We start from the raw sequence: 15,859 nt of genomic DNA, 5'->3' as shown, positions 1-15,859 counted from the left end.
ATGTGATGCACATTCTTTGTTTTCATAATTAAAAAAAAATCTATATCTCTTATGACAAAAGGTAATAAAAATGTAAGGTTTGAAGTAATTGAAAAAATCTAATGATAAAAAAATAAAATAATAAAATAAACTGCATTTTATGGCATTTTTGACTGTTTTGTACCTGAGGGGTTCAAATTTGCAGAGCTCCAAAAATAACATGATTTCAAACTCAGTGTTCTCATCAATTATAGATCTGGCCGAGGCATTAACAAGCTAAGACAAAAGATCCTACTTTGACTCCCATTTTAGTAATTTTTGCATATTTTCTGTTTCACTTTATGAAAACACAAGGGTTCTTATGACAAAAATGCCATAAAATTATTTTAAAAATGGTTGGCAATATAAAAATATTTTTATACATGGTTTTATTTTACATTGTTTAAAAAGATCTGATGCAAAAGAATTAAAAAATTAATTTAAATAGAACATTTTCATGACATTTTATGAGGGTAGAAAGTGTATGCTTTTTTTTAAGTTGTCTCAAGAGTTAGATATGTTACAACCTTGAGCTTTAATCTCCAACTTTATAAGTTTTTATCACATTTCAAACATAAAAATGTGACATAATATGTGATTTTCATTTAGTCAGATAATCAGCTAGAATTATAAAACAAAACAAGCCTCAGCTGTTTGTGACAAGCATCATCTCAGGCAGTAGTACCCTTCTCCTTCACAACCAACTTTAACCATTTAGACACAACGTTGTCTCAACCATTAAATTAATGCAGTGCTTTAAATTCAGAGATATAACCAACATCTAGTCTCACAATAAAAATCCTACAGCACGTTTGGGATCTGTGTCTGACATGAAATCAGAACAATTACTGGACCAAACCAGCAACTCAGAACTTCCCTAACATTTAGTCTATCATGGTTTCACCTACTGGCACAATGTAGACTTCTATTTAACTTTCCATCATGCCTTGGTGTCCATTTTGGGTCTGGATTGACAGTAAAATCAGCAGTGTGGTTTTAAACACTAATTTCCACTCCCTTTAGATACATACTAAGGTTGGTACTGTACGTTAGTTTTATGGGGTGTTCAGCTGTTTTAGTACCAACTCTGAAAACACTGAGGCCTCCAAAACAGCCAATGTGTGAGCATCTACAACTGCTGCATAAGAGAAGAAAATTATAAACCAGTTGGTGATTTTTTAAATTTGTTTGTGACGTTGTGAAAACTAAAAAGTGCACCATGCTGAGACCTGACAGTCTGGTTAGTCTATGATTAATAAAACCCAATAAAAAAAATAAAAAATCTTATAAACAAGCCATTACAATGTATTTATCAATAACAACGACTCAATGCCGTTTACAGAAACTCAACAGAAAACAGACATGGAATTTTATCATTTTAGGGGGAAAGGCCAAATGGTTTACTGAGGGCACAAAGGCCAAATATCAAATATGTCTACACATTATGTAAATATTGTTAAAGGTGTGTAAATATGTACATCTTTTCCTCTAAGTTTGTCACGGCAAAAACTGGAAGTAATATTTGCTTCTATTAGGACATAAATTTTATACAGCAGTCAACATTCAACAAGAATAACAGAACTTCAAGCTGACAGATTGGAGATCAAGTCTGCAGTTGATCTGAATAAATAGAAATAAATAGTAATGTAAAACCTGCTCAAAAATGAAATCTGTGGCTAATGTTTGAGAGTTTAGAGATTAAATTGGTTTGCATGGTAAATATTAACAAGCAACAAGCATAAAAACTGTGACTGACTGTATTTACAGGCAACCTGAAGGGAAAACGAGCCCAACAAGCAGACATTGCAGCACATAAAAGCCAAACATGCAAAATTCAGCTGGTAACAAACAAACCAACCGCAAAGTTACCTGAGTCACTTTAATTGCAGAGTAATGCGTTCCAGTAAAAGTTACTGGGAAAAGTCATGGCGTTACAGTAACGCGATACTACACAACCACAGGTGCCATATGGAGGGGAAAAGTTTGGACTTGACATGGGCCCAAAAATGAAAATATATAGCAGTACTATAGCATTAATATAAACTGATAAACCATTTATATTAAAACAACCTAGTTAGATGTATGCACTGTGATTTAACCCTTTATAGGGCACTCAATGAAATACCTTTAAATTAGAAATTTTAACTTAAAATTGTCCTTCTGGTGTGAACCAAGACCTCCATTCTGTTGTTACATTAACAAAAAAAAATAGTTTCATGAAAGAAAGTTTCCTATGAAAGAAAAAGTGATCAAAAATAGTTACTTGTCCCATAAAGGGTTAAACACAGCCTTAGATCATTATTATTCCCATGAAAAGCTATTTTTATTCAGCTTGAAGTAACTGAAGCAAAAACAAAAATTTACGATCAAGTGGTGGGGTCGTCTTTCATAGGGCCCAAAATTCCTGGCGTCGCCCCAAGGCACAACACTTGGTGTGTTAAGAGGTTTTTGTCTTGTGTTTTCACAGATGTGTCAAACTTTCTTACCTCACCTTGGTTCAACACCACGACTCTTTTTATGCTGCCGCGTACGGTACATTTAAATGTTTACTGATGCTTTGTGTCGCATGTCAAGAATCCAACCTACTACCCTCATAAAACAGAAATGCCAGGAAAATCATGCAAAGAAACATAAAATGTAAAGGGCTTAAATAAAGACAACATGGAGAGCAGGTACAGGGAGGGCGCAGCCATCCTTAAATGTGGTATACCAGAGTCCAAGGTGTTCGCCGTTCACAAAAATTAGACAAGTCCGTCATTCCCGGAAAAAATCTTCTGAATTTCTAAGATAACTGGAAGGCACCATTGGTTTTTGGGCAATACGTCCACTAGAGGGCAGTGGAGACTTCAGGGTTCAGGGTTCACCTCCAAGTTCCAACATCAGTTCCAGTCCACAGCAAACGTGATGATGATTGATGATTGGATGATGATTGGATGATGATGATGATGATGACAGGCTTTAAAGTTTTTTTTTAAAGCTCAGTGTCTAAACTTGCCGTACATAATCAAGACAAAAACTTTTAAGACAATTTTAAGAACTGGATAATTGTGTTTACAAATTTTAATGAGCTGACTCATTAACTGGATAAAGTGTAAAAATAGTCAGAAGTAAGGAGTAAAGATGTTTAATCTTTACTGGAGCAAAATGTTATAAAGTAAATTAATTTTTATTTAAAGATAATTTTATAAGAAAATAAGTAATTTTTCCAATGTAGTGTTACAATGTGGCCACCAGATGGAGCTGTGTTATTACCTAAACTAGTCAGAAAGCGGAAGCTCAAGCCTGAGAAAATATCCTTTGAATTTTGGTCTAATTTGACCTTTTTTGTTCTTTTTCTTCGAAATACCCAAAGAGAGATAACATAAAGGGTAAGTTTCTATTTAATCTCAGTCAAAGACAAGATATTAATGTTTTAATTGGTTAAGGCACCCACCAGTATGCAGTTGTCAGGATTCGTGGGGCTTTTAACAGTGGATTACTTTTTTTTTTTTTTTAGCTGAAATGATCAACTTTAAACAATTATTAAAAACAAAGCAAATGTAAATGGTGTTGTAAAGACTCAAATTTATTATGCTGTGCATGAATCCATTATTAATCATAGAATAAAGTAAAACATTGGTCCAACAATTACAACATTTGCAAACATATTTAGAAATAAAATATAAGGCAGTTCATGGCATGAAACCAGTAAAAGCGTTTCCACAATTGTATAGAGCTTGACAATTGCTGCAGCCCTGAGGGGGACATTATTCCTCTCTGAAGGCCAGTCAAAAGCCCTGATAAATGCAGAGGGCTGCGTCTGGAGGGGCATCTGGCGTAAATTGTGACAATTCCCGACTGCGATAATTTGCTGTGGCGACCCATTCAGAAGGACAAGCCAAAATGGACACAACACATAGAGCTTGATAATTAATATTTGTTTGATAAAGAGAAAGATTTTGCATAGTTCATGACCAACTAAATTAATCCCAACTTTCATAAAAAATAGACACAAACTCATTTTGTAATTCGTAATTAATATAAAATAAAAAACAATATCAAGACACATCAAATACTGTTAAAAATGTTCTGCCATAGAAAGTAGAAGATCAGACCTGTGAAAACCCCACAACAGCCTTTATAGTAGCAAGAACACATAAGATCACTTAAGGCAACAGTCATTTATAAAGCAGTCGTCTTCAAGATGTTCAGCATAAATAAAACATTTTGGAACGCAGTTCATTGCTAAACTTAAGAGATTCACAATAGTAATGATAACAATAATAATCCATAAAATGTGTAAATAGAACTTTTTTTACACTCAAAGAGGCTTTAAAACAGAACAAAGATAACAAGATCTGGAATGATGGAAAGGGCCGTTTGTACAGGGGGTTTTGAGGGGTGATGGGTTATGGGAGTCAGTTCCAGAGGGAGATCGGAGGCGGCGGGTGAGGCGGTGTTGTAAAAGGTCTGAGGTGGGGAGGGGTCAGGTTATGAAGAGGCTTGTAGGTGAGGAGAAGGAGCTTGTTTTGGATACGGCAGAGCCAGTGGAGCTGTTGGAGGATGCGGGTGATACGATATCTAGAGTAGGTGTCTGTGAGAAGCCGGGATGTCCGTGAAGCAGATTACTGCAGTGAATAATCTTTAGCTAAAGCCCCATTCCTTGGTTACTGTTGCTATGTCAATCAAGCTTTCTGTAGCCAGTGGGGTGTTAGCAAATGTCATGATGGAGAAAGCTTGTATCCCAGCGTGTGTTAGTGACTCATTTTGGAGCAAAACCTGCACGAAATACTCCAGATCGAGGGAAAAGGGTTTACAATTTGCAGTGGAGGGATACTTCACTTGTACTGCAGCTGCTGGATGGGGTACTAAGGAGTGTGACTTCCATTCACAGAATGCTGAACAAAAGATTAAAACATAATGACTTTAAATTCCACACCGTTTTATCCATTGTAGGCACTGCTCCAGCTGTGTTTTTGGCTTGGGGAAGAAAAAAAAGACAATTTCCTGGGATGAACACTTGGTTGTTGTTTGAGTTAGATCATCGCATACCATCGTGGGTAACTTCAAACGGAGCTTACACAGTCAGAGATGCTAATGACATGTAGCTAAACAATCACCATTTGGGGGCGGGGTTTTGCAAAAGGTGAATTGAGTCCGGATGTGACAAAAGGCTTGGAAGACTAACCCAATCTGTGGTATGTGAGAGGGAGGGACAGAGGCAGGGGTTGTTATGCAGATGGAAAAGGGATATTTTGGGATATGTTTTGATGTGAGCAGGTGGAGTTCATTGTGATACAGAGGGGGTGACAATGTGACTGTCAGTGAGGACGGTAAAATTCTGTCCAAAAGTAAGAGATTTGGGTCCAGTAAAGACGAGTTCTGTCTTTTTACTGTTGTGTTTTTGGGGGTTATTGTCCATCCAGGTCTTTATGTTGGAGAGGCAGTTTCTTATACTTGAGGAAGGGTTAACCTGAATACCTAACTCATTTCCATTGACTCCACTGAATCTAATGACTCAGCTTCGGCTATCTCTATCACAGATTGACTTCCCTCCACCTCATGTGTGCTTTCCTTTAGATCGACCACCGACTCCATGATCTTTTCCAGGTATCTGTTTCCTTTTGATTCCTCCTGAACTCTTTTCAATAACTTAAAATTGCCCTTTTCCTTTAGAGCACACACAAACTTTTCGTAAATAGCGAGCAGTGGAAAGGCGTACTCAATCACGCTATCATCAGGCTTAGGAAAGCCAAAGAAAAAGCTTCCAGTATGCATACCAAAGACCTGACCGTAAGCGTCAAAAACGGGGGAACCAGAGGCACCATGATACATGAAAGTGTTGTAGGTCACACAAATATCTGCCTTTGGGTCAGATTCCATTTTATTTTTGATTGCATAAATGGTGAAAATATAATCCTTGTGACTCTCTAAATTCTGGTCAACAGCTTGGTCGCGCTCCTCTTTCTGAATAACACAGGTGGGATCCATTTTCTTAACCTCTCCTGCTGGGTGTCCAATAAGACAAGCATGACCATCGAAGGGCAGTGGACCAAATTTCCTCAGGAGCCCTGGAGGTACTTTATCTTCCTCCGTCTCTGTTGCCTGATCAGTGTTTTGGTTGATGGGTATGAGCGTCAGTATGGCATAGTCTAGATCTTGACTGCCATCAAACAGCTTAGCTTCAAACTTTGGCCTTGATCCAGTTTCAGGCTTTTCAAAGTTGAACTTGGCAGTAATCTCAACATGTTCCCACCACTTCTCTATTCCATTTGTAGCCCAGGGGATAAATAAGTGGGCATTTGTCAGGATGAAGTTGTCAAACAGCACAAAACCTGTACCCTGAACAACAAGAGAGGAAGTGGTATCACGGATCATCAACAGACAAACAGATCTGCCGAGTTCCAACAGCTCCCTCATTCTGTGAACTTCACTAAAAGCCTGCTGGATCTTTCCAAAGTTTTCCTTCTGCCGGTTCAGTGCCTCCCTAAAGGACTGACCAGGGAACCTTTTCTCCATCAGTTCTTTCAGTTTTGGAAACTGCCGAAGCAGAAGGTTGTGGATCTCCTTGAGGTTGATTGTACTGCTTGTCTCTTTGACTGCCAGTTTTAGACTGATAGTCTTCTCACGTGCTACTTCTAAGACTCTTCTTGTTTCAGGCGAACATTGTGGATCCTCAACAGCCGTAAGCTGTGAATCGTTGTGAAGCTGTTGGTTTTCCTGCTCTGTCTGTTGCTCATTGCTTGTCTCTTGTTTTGGATCTATTCCTTTTGATCGTCCCTCCTTTGGAAGACATATCTTATAACGTCCTTTATTAAGTCTTTTGACAATTTCTGTGCATTTGGTTGCATCATTATTCTCATTGCTGTTGGACAAACAGAAACCAGTGAGGTTCTTAAAGCGACCGTCCTGGTTCAGAACTTGCTCCACCGTCATCTCCTTCAACCCATAAACACAGAAATACTTGAATTCTTCTGCAATATTTGTGCATCTAAAAATCTGCTTTGCTTTGGATTTGGAGTCTTTCCCTCCTTCTTTGTCAATGTAGAAAATGACATACTTCTCCTTTTCTTGGACTGAGTACTTTTGCTGTTGTTGGGCCTCTACAACTTTTGTTGTTGCGCGTATGGTCACACACTCACCATCATTGAGACAAGAACAAGGGAAATGTGTTGCAACAAGGGATGTATTATCCCCTTTCCCCCGCTTAATGATGATTTTCTCATCTTCACATTTAATCTTGTCTTTAAAATCAGATGGCAGATGTGATTTTATGGCCTCCAGCAATGTTCGTGGTTGATTACAGTGGATGTTGTATGTACAGTCTTCTGGGCCAAACTTCACTTTGATAAGATGTGAGTGTTGCCCCTGCTGGAAAGCAGAGCCACCAAATTAAAGTCAAAATAGCTATGGAAAATAAAATAAAGACGCATGTCGGGTATCAGAGTATACTCACTGCTGAAACACAAGGTTCCTCTTCCTCCTTTACTCTCATTGGAAGCATCTAAAAAGTAAAAGAAAAATTAAAATCTCAAATTTTGTTAGAATGGATTCAATCGCATGGTTTCTCATGAGATTTGTAAACACTGCCTGACCAAAAAGACTTGGTTGGATATTATTGGATATTTTGATTTTCTTTAAGCAAGTTGTTGAACCCCAATGGAAGCAATGAGTAGCTTTTCATTTCTTAATAATAATAATAATAATAATAATAATAATAATAATAATAATAATGTAAAAAGAAAAAACGTGGAAAGACATTTTGCAATGGTGGATTAGATGTTAGTCTGTGTAGCGACTTCCACAGTAGCTACTGAGGCGACGACTGGGTCCGGTCTATTTGTTTGACGCCCTGTTGGTGGTTCCCAAATGACGCACATGGGTCACAGATATTGTGGATTTCTTTATTGAAAACTGTTACATAAACTGCCTTATGATCAGATACGATGTAATTTCACCAGTATAATATGACAGTGTGCAATGTCAAAATGTGCATCAACTAGAGCGGTCAACAAAAATTATAGCTTCCCAGCCCTCCTCACCAGCAAAACCCGAGTGACTGGCTGACGGTGCCATTTTAACTCCTTAGCCCTATACCGATCCACATCCACATGACCCCAATTCATATCACCATGACAACACTGTAAAACCAACCATCCACCCAGTGATAATTCCCCACATAAACTACATTTATGGCTCCTACAGTCTGTATAGGATGAGTCAGATTTGGCATCAAGCAGAGAAAACATTTAAGGAGATGCAGAAAACTACTAAAACTGGCTTACGAACTGTCCAATGCATTATTAAAATCTGGTCGGATGGTGGGGAACCATTTCGTCTAGATAGAAATGTGGTTGGAAGGTGATTGAAAGTCATCCACCATTTTCTTAAAAACTGTCAACCAGACTAGGTCAGGAAGTCTCACATCTTTCTGCAGTTTGTTCCAGCAAAAGGAAGAGATGTGCACAAAAATCCTTTTTACACATTTTTACCCACTTGGTACTAAAAATGACTTCTGCTGGAGAAAGAGTTGAAAGGTAGGAAAGTAATACATCAATGGCAGCTTTGTAAATAACATGCCAAGGTCTTAGCTTTTGAATAATCGAAAGTGTAAGTGATCTAGAGCTTGTGTTTAACCTCAAAGCTCCAGGATGCCCAATATCTAGAGCACGCTGACTCTGAGATGAGGCTTGCATGTATAGAAGATCTTCATACAAGGTAACAGCAACCGATCTTTTATAGATTCCAATAAAAGACAGAATCTCAACCTGAAATAAAGGAAGCTAACCTTTTTACCAGTTGTTAAATGTGTGGGGTAAAAGAAAAAAAGTATGTCAATCAAAATAACCAACATACTCTCACGATATGAACTCTAATGGTGTGTTCAGACCAAACGCGTTTTGAGTGTCAAGAGCGGCAGGTTTCCATGTAAAGTCTATGTGGAGGCGCGGCAAGGGGGCGTAGAGCTTTCTCGTGTCGCGTTTTGAGCGTCGGCGTTCCGCACAGAACACGCGTCAAAAACCAGATGGAAAATCTGAACTTTGGCCGCTTGACTCGGGCCGCAACCAATCAGAGCGATCAGCTCACAGCTTCTGGGGGATTTCTGTGGTGAACTCAGACACGGGGCTGAGACGTCCTACGACAGTGTTCCTCATCGCATGTGGCTCACTGACTCTTGACTTGCGGCTCGTGAAGCAGGCACTGGTTTTCTGAAAATGCTCTCTAAAAAAGTCATAATGATCCTCAACGGTGCAGTTCTCTCCACAAACAAGAGCTGCTGGCTGCTTGCAGATGGTGTCTATCTTGTTGCATTAACAGTGACTATCACTGCCCTACAACGACATTTAGCGTTATTAAATAAAGCCATGCCATCTCTCTACTGCACCGCCATCATTCAAACTGACCTCTCATTCCTCTGTTTTCCGCAGGAGCATTTTGGGCGTCGGACACAAAAGTGGCAGTTTAGTGACCACCGTCAAGCGTTCAACGTTTTGAGCGTTTTTGACTTTCTGTTTGGGACAAATTCAATGGCTTGGCCTCTGCATTTGAGGACAGTATAGACTGTTTTTATTTTGCGAAATTTTGAAACTAAAAAAATGGTTGAAATGCATTAAAAGTAGAGCTCGACAATATATCATTTGAGTATCACCATGTATGCATGTGCAATAGTTACATCACAGGTCCTGCACTGGAGAAGGCAAATGAACTCAATATGTTTATCCGCCCATCTACGACCTGAAGACATGGATGGGGAGCACATTCATTTTTACTGATGACTGCTCCAACAGTTTAAAGTGGAACTATTATGTGCATTTCAGGCTAATTTATTTTTATTTCTGAGACCAGAAGGGCTGGGATTGATGGAGTTATTGTCACAAATGGCTTTATTTACTTCAGACCGACCCTCTCCGTAGGCTGTCAGATCAACCTGTGGGCAAAACGAGTGGATTGAGACTCTTCCGCATTAAGCCCCGCCTCCCGCCACTGCACTACATCGGGAGCGCGCACCGCACCTGCTTTCGCCGTCATTGTAACATCTCATAAACAGAAGGATTAGGCTAATATGAAGTCAATAAAAAAAACAAAATACAATGTCAACACATAGCATACAGCCCTACATGTTGGAACCTGAATCAGAGCCTGAAAACGAAGTGGAAAACAGCAACCCACAGCAACGAATGTAGCAGGATGTCTCTCTTTGGTAAACTCACCAGCCATCGTTGGAAATAACTTTATCCAACATTTTCCACCCGCCTGATGTATTTGTACATGCCCTTGTTAACCAGTAGAAGGTAACCAATCACCGAACCTTATCCCCCGGGACGTCACAAGGATTTCCAAGTAGAAAAAACTCTCTAAAACGACGCGTTTTTTTATCGCCATGGAAACCAAACGGAGAGCGTGCTGGAATTTAAACTCAAACCTGAGTTTTGGTGATAATAAACAGTGTCGTTCACATGTCTGATGAGGATTCAACACTGTAACACTGTAGAAAGCTCAGAAAACTCCAAATACCATAATAGCACCCCTTTAAACAAAATGTGATAGAACGAAACATTTTCTCAGCACCTAGCACAATGAAGGAAAATAATAAAGTATAGAAATAAGAATAAATTTCTAAAACAGACATAATTTGAAGATAAGCATAGGACCACCAGGGTTCATTGCCAAGACCGGCTCTAGGCCTCATACATGAGGGGGCAGGCAGAAATGTGAAGGGAGCATCATGCATACACATCATGCTTCAACACATGTTTTGTTGTTGATAAGTGTCTGAATGGGACTGGATTGTTGGCAGTCCAACTCCCAAGAAAGGGATTGCAGTTTGTCTACCCGAAGACCTGTCCTGCTTGGGTGTCCCACCTGAAACCAAAGTGAACTAAACACCTACATGAGCATTCAGCTCAGTAAAACCAGTTATTTCACATTGACAAATAACTCTTGCAATTAGTTTTCATCGATATAATCTGGGGTTCAAATATTGTCGGCCAGCTCAGGGAAGAGAGGGAAGAGAGTTTGGAAATCTTGTGCCTTTTAATGTGAATTTGATTTGAAGGGTGGGGGGGGGGATGTTGCCCCTTCTTGCTCCTACCTAAAACAGGCCTTGGTGCCTGCCTTTGGCCATCATCTAGCTCCCACTGCACCCTATCTCTATGTTCTCTTCTACAAGTGATGAGCCCATTGGAGGCTCATGTCACCTTTTTGGATGAGCAAAATTCTTCTCCATGAACACTCGCCCAGCCACCAGATGCTCCTCTCCATGACCCACCTCCACCGAGGGGTCCCACATCTGGTGAAGGGAAAAGATGTCTACAGTAACAAAAGAGCTCACCTTATTAGTAGTCGCCTGTCTTGGCTTTTTGCTCGTTGTTCCGCTGCCAGGAATGTCCTGATGAAAGGATGCACAAACACACCAATCAGTTCAACGGCAGATAATTCAGGTTATTCTAGTGCACAATTAGTTTTAAATAGTAATTGTAGAGCCTTATTACTAACCAAGCTACTTACATTTTCTTTCTTACAAAAAGTCCTGATATCCTGTGTTCTGCCTTCAGTGTTTCGCTTTTTGGGAGCCATTTTCACCTGATATCACAAGTTAAAAAATGATGAACATGAGTTGCTGCAACAGTGTTTTTCAACAAACATTTTGTCTGAGGCAAGATAACTTACCTTTTCCTCTTTTTGTCCAAATATATGTTTTGTTTTTCTAGATCACTCAGAAGTGTTCTGCAAAAGAAAAATGATCAATGTGCTGGTCTAAACAAATCTTAGTTAACCTTATGTTGAAAGTAAAATAAAGAAATTATGCAGATTTTCTCTGAGATGCGCCTCCTATTAAAGGCTAATCTGGCATCTATTTTGCTTTAATCAAATCAAATCAAAGATACTTTATTTATCCCAGAGGGGAGATTCAAAGTTCAAGACAGCTTGTCCAAGATTTGATACCAGACTGTAGCACAGGAGGGCGCAGTTTGGAGAGACAAACAAAAATCCCCTCTACACGTAAGCACAGATTCAGACGAAGACACGCACAGTTCAGGAAGGCGGTGAGTCAGGTGAGGGAGTATGGAATTAGATTTGTCCCAGAATCTCCAAGCAAAACTTTTTAAAACTCAAGCAAAAAACAACAATCAAAACCAAAACTTTCTAAAACTTAAGTAAAATAAATGATCTCAAAATTAAAAATGATCAATCATCATGAAAACTATTAGGCTCTCATTTGGTTAAATTGAGTGGTTTTGTTTGCAGTTTCCTCTTTCTCTTCTCACTATTTTGGACTAACGGCACTGAACTGTTTGGCTAGTTCAGAGAGTGTTGTAACTCTCTTACGAAATGGCACTTTGTATGCCAAATTCAGCTTTGAGTCATGTTTACACCCATGTCTGTTTTATCACTAAGTGTGCAGTTTACATCAGTTTCTAGTCTGGAGTGGACTTTTATGGGGAAGTGTTTTAACTACTGTTTGCTGAAAAGTGAAAGTGGCTGAGTTCATGAGGATTCAGAAGTAAATAGTTAGCTCATCTTTTAATGGTTTTAAGGATGTTTACATTGTTAATGTTAAGCAGCACAGAGGAATGCTGATAATTAAAGCAAATGACCATTAAACAATAACAATTCCACAGTTTCAAATTCTTAGTCAGAGAATCAGAAGTAGTTTTAATTTTCAACTCCTTAAACTTCCTAAGAAAGTGTTTGTACATCTTATTGGGCTACAGCTGTGTCACTCCAAAACTCACCAGCCAATCGGAATGCGCCCCTGAAAGAGCCCGCCCATGAAAGGTTTGTGTCAGAAATGAAACCGAAGAATTGTGAATCAAAACCAAAGACTGTAAAGCACAACCAAAATAGTGAGAAGAGAGGAGACAGGAAACTGCAAAGAAAAATATTCAATTTAACCAAATAAAAGCCTAACAGTTTTCATGATGATTGATTATTTTTGATTTTGAGATAGTTTATTTTACTTAAGTTTTAGAAAGTTTTGGTTTTAATTGTTTTTTCCTTGAGTTTTAAAAAGTTCTGCTTGGACATTATGGAACAAATCTAATTCCATCAGGGAGGGGCACAAGGCAGGAGGAGAACAGAATGTCCCTGAACATCTCTTCCGTTCTCAGGGGGGGGTTGCGCCGACCCAAAGCTTTGGGAAGCTGAATCCAGATATGACTGTTTGGGGTGCAGGCCAGGAAAATATTTTGCCCTCCGCCTTGAGTCCATGCCTGGTCTCACATGCTGGCAGCTCCCAACAGCCTGATGAGGTTTCCACCAATACAAGCAGGCATCCGCTCAACGCTGGGATCAGTTCTGCGGACCAGCTCCGGAACCGCCACCAGTTTGCCAGTTTGGGCCAGGCTGGCATCCTGCTTACGGTCGAGTTCGGTCAATACATGAGTCTGTGCACTGCTTGCTCGGCACATTCTGCCACAGAATTCAGGCAGCCCGCCAGTTGCTGCCAGAATCTCACGGGTCTTTCGGAAGATCAGAACTCCGCCAGCGCCAATCAGCAGAATCTCAATCACAAATAATCCAAAGATGTAAACATCCTCCACGTCTTCAGAGGATAAAACCGCCAGACACATCGGTCTCCACTCGACCCATGAGTCCTGAACGTATCCAGTAGGATGCGTACCACCAGGACATGCGGACTCCCCTCTACCTGGGATGAAAAAATTTGATTGATTGCGTTGAGGGACCAGCCGATCAGATCCATGATGTAGAATTTCAGAAACAAGAGATGTACAGTGAGGCTCCGAGTCATACAGGAAAAAGTAGCAGGCCAGAAAGGGAGGGGGGGGGGGGGGGGATAATGGAGCAAAGGAAGAAGCATCCGCCTTCACTGAGAGCAGCACCCTGCCTGTACTGGGAGCTCTCTCCAGCCAGTTAGACTAAACTGACCTGAGGAAAACCACCTCATGATCGCCTATAATTTTATAGAATTTAAATGGATTAAATGAAACAAAAGGGAATATTCCAACTATAAAGTCATAATGAACAACGAATAAGGCAGAGTCTGATTATTATAAGACTGTGGATGTATACGAGTCAGATTTAAACTGTTAGAGGACATTTACACCTCTATCAGAGCACTTAGGTGGATATGCCCAATATTTCACCCCTTCCTTTGGTTTGTTTTATGTTCAAACAGCATTTAACTCAATCAGACCAAACCTGGACAGAGTCACATTGTTAAAACAGAATACACAAAAGGTCAGGCCAGGAAGACCCTGAGACCCAAGCAAACAGTAGCCACCCCTGAGCACAGACCCCAGCCTGACGTCAGCCTGCCCAGGCGGACAGGACGCAGGCCTCAGGGCCCCAAGAGTCCCAAATTTATTTCTTAGTTTGTGCATCAACTATAGAAGAAACAGTTTTCAGATGGAACCATCCACCAGATCAGCGCGCAGCCTGCATGTCAGAAGACACGGTGTGGATATAGATCTGGCAGACAGCAGGTTCATTACATAACATAACTCAGTAACACTTCTTTTAACATATTTGTTTGTAACAAATTTCCAACCATTGCAAATGATATTTTTCTTGTAAATATAAATACAATCAAACTATTTGACTTTTATCATGGTGGTTTTTAAAACCAAACTTCCAGATTCAAGCGGAAGAATTAAACCAACTGACTGCATAAGTGGAAGCATTTCCTAACTTTTATACACATCAACTTAAACATTTGATGTGATTATAAATCATCTATTTACATCTTTCACTTCGGTTGATACTCAATCCAAAAATAATTCGCTAAATAAAACAGAAAATGCAACGGCCAGCTAAAATGTTCTTTTCGTGCAGGATCTGCGCAGGTGCACCCTCCTCCACTCTGCGCCTTCGTGTTGGACTGTCAACGTTGCCTAGAGACAGACATGACTCATGCACGCGCCAAAAAACACCCGCGCCTTTTAAAATTGACAGAAAAAGAAGGATCTTTTCCCACAAGAGTCCATCACAAACATCATAATATAATTATTAACATGCCCATCTTAAGACAGAAACGTCCCTGGTTACAACCCAGTGAAAGTTGGCGAAATGGAAATAAAGCCAATAAACACAGTAAAAACGGAGCTTTTTGGCTTAATTACATTCTGCTTCAGAGAGTTTTAGAACTTCTAAATAACTTTTAAATAAAAGATCTCAGATTTCACTGAGGAATTTACTGGAAGTTTCATGATCATCCTTTGAGTTGCGAAAGTATCAGACAGCAGCGATGCGTTCAATGTCAGCGGGACGTTTGGAAAACTTTCCACTCCAAAGTCACTGACCTGTTTAGTTGGTTAGCAGTGTCTTCCACATCTTTAACAGTCTTACACTCAAATCAAATTTCATTGGACCTACTTTTCTCTCAGTCTCTTAAGAGGAATGTGAAATATCATGGATAATCACAACTCCTGTCCCTGTTGTGAGTCTGTAGTTTACAGTAGTTTGTAACTCACCGTGTTTCCCGGCAAACAGAAGCAGCTGGACCGATCTGGCTTGTTTCAGCTGTGGATGTCAGACAGATGTGAGACACAGCTGATCTGTCCTCGGTTCTTCTTCAAATGGCGGCGCGAGGAGGTGGAAATGAGCGCGCGGCACCTGGTTTCCTATATAACATGCGTAGTGCGCCCTCATTTGTCCTTTAACATATCAATCAGAAACACGGGGGCGGATTTTTATTACGGAGGAGTGGAAAACAAACGAACAAAAAGTAAAGTAAATGTCCCAACCAGTTTTCCTCTAATTCCCACGTCATTTTAGTGTGTTACGGACGGAAGTGATTAAAACGAGATGATAAATGCTGCTTTACAGCCTGAAAGACGACCAGTCTGGAGAATTCAAGAGGAAGAAAATGATCACATGTATGGAAACACTTCGACCTTGT

The 15,859-nt window shown here is 39.9% G+C and overlaps 1 protein-coding gene across 1 annotated transcript; it reads right to left on the bottom strand.

The window, feature by feature from the left end:
- Positions 1-3,597: 3,597 nt before the first annotated feature.
- LOC306769389 (serine protease FAM111A-like) lies at positions 3,598-15,537 on the bottom strand. The gene is made up of 6 exons (XM_079257974.1): positions 15,432-15,537; positions 11,668-11,724; positions 11,506-11,580; positions 11,330-11,386; positions 7,454-7,501; positions 3,598-7,368 (listed from the first exon to the last, which is right to left on the bottom strand). Exons 3-6 carry the CDS (start codon positions 11,572-11,574, stop codon positions 5,479-5,481), a joined length of 2,064 nt encoding a protein of 687 aa, XP_079114100.1. The 5' UTR covers positions 11,575-11,580; positions 11,668-11,724; positions 15,432-15,537; the 3' UTR covers positions 3,598-5,478.
- Between the last annotated feature and the right edge of the window lie 322 nt (positions 15,538-15,859).

This window comes from Telmatherina bonti (assembly GCF_933228915.1).
Source record: "Telmatherina bonti genome assembly, chromosome: 18".
NCBI classification, from domain to species: domain Eukaryota; kingdom Metazoa; phylum Chordata; class Actinopteri; order Atheriniformes; family Telmatherinidae; genus Telmatherina; species Telmatherina bonti.
The sequence above is the reverse complement of the archived record's forward strand: the minus strand, read 5'-3'. Positions and strand labels throughout refer to the sequence as shown.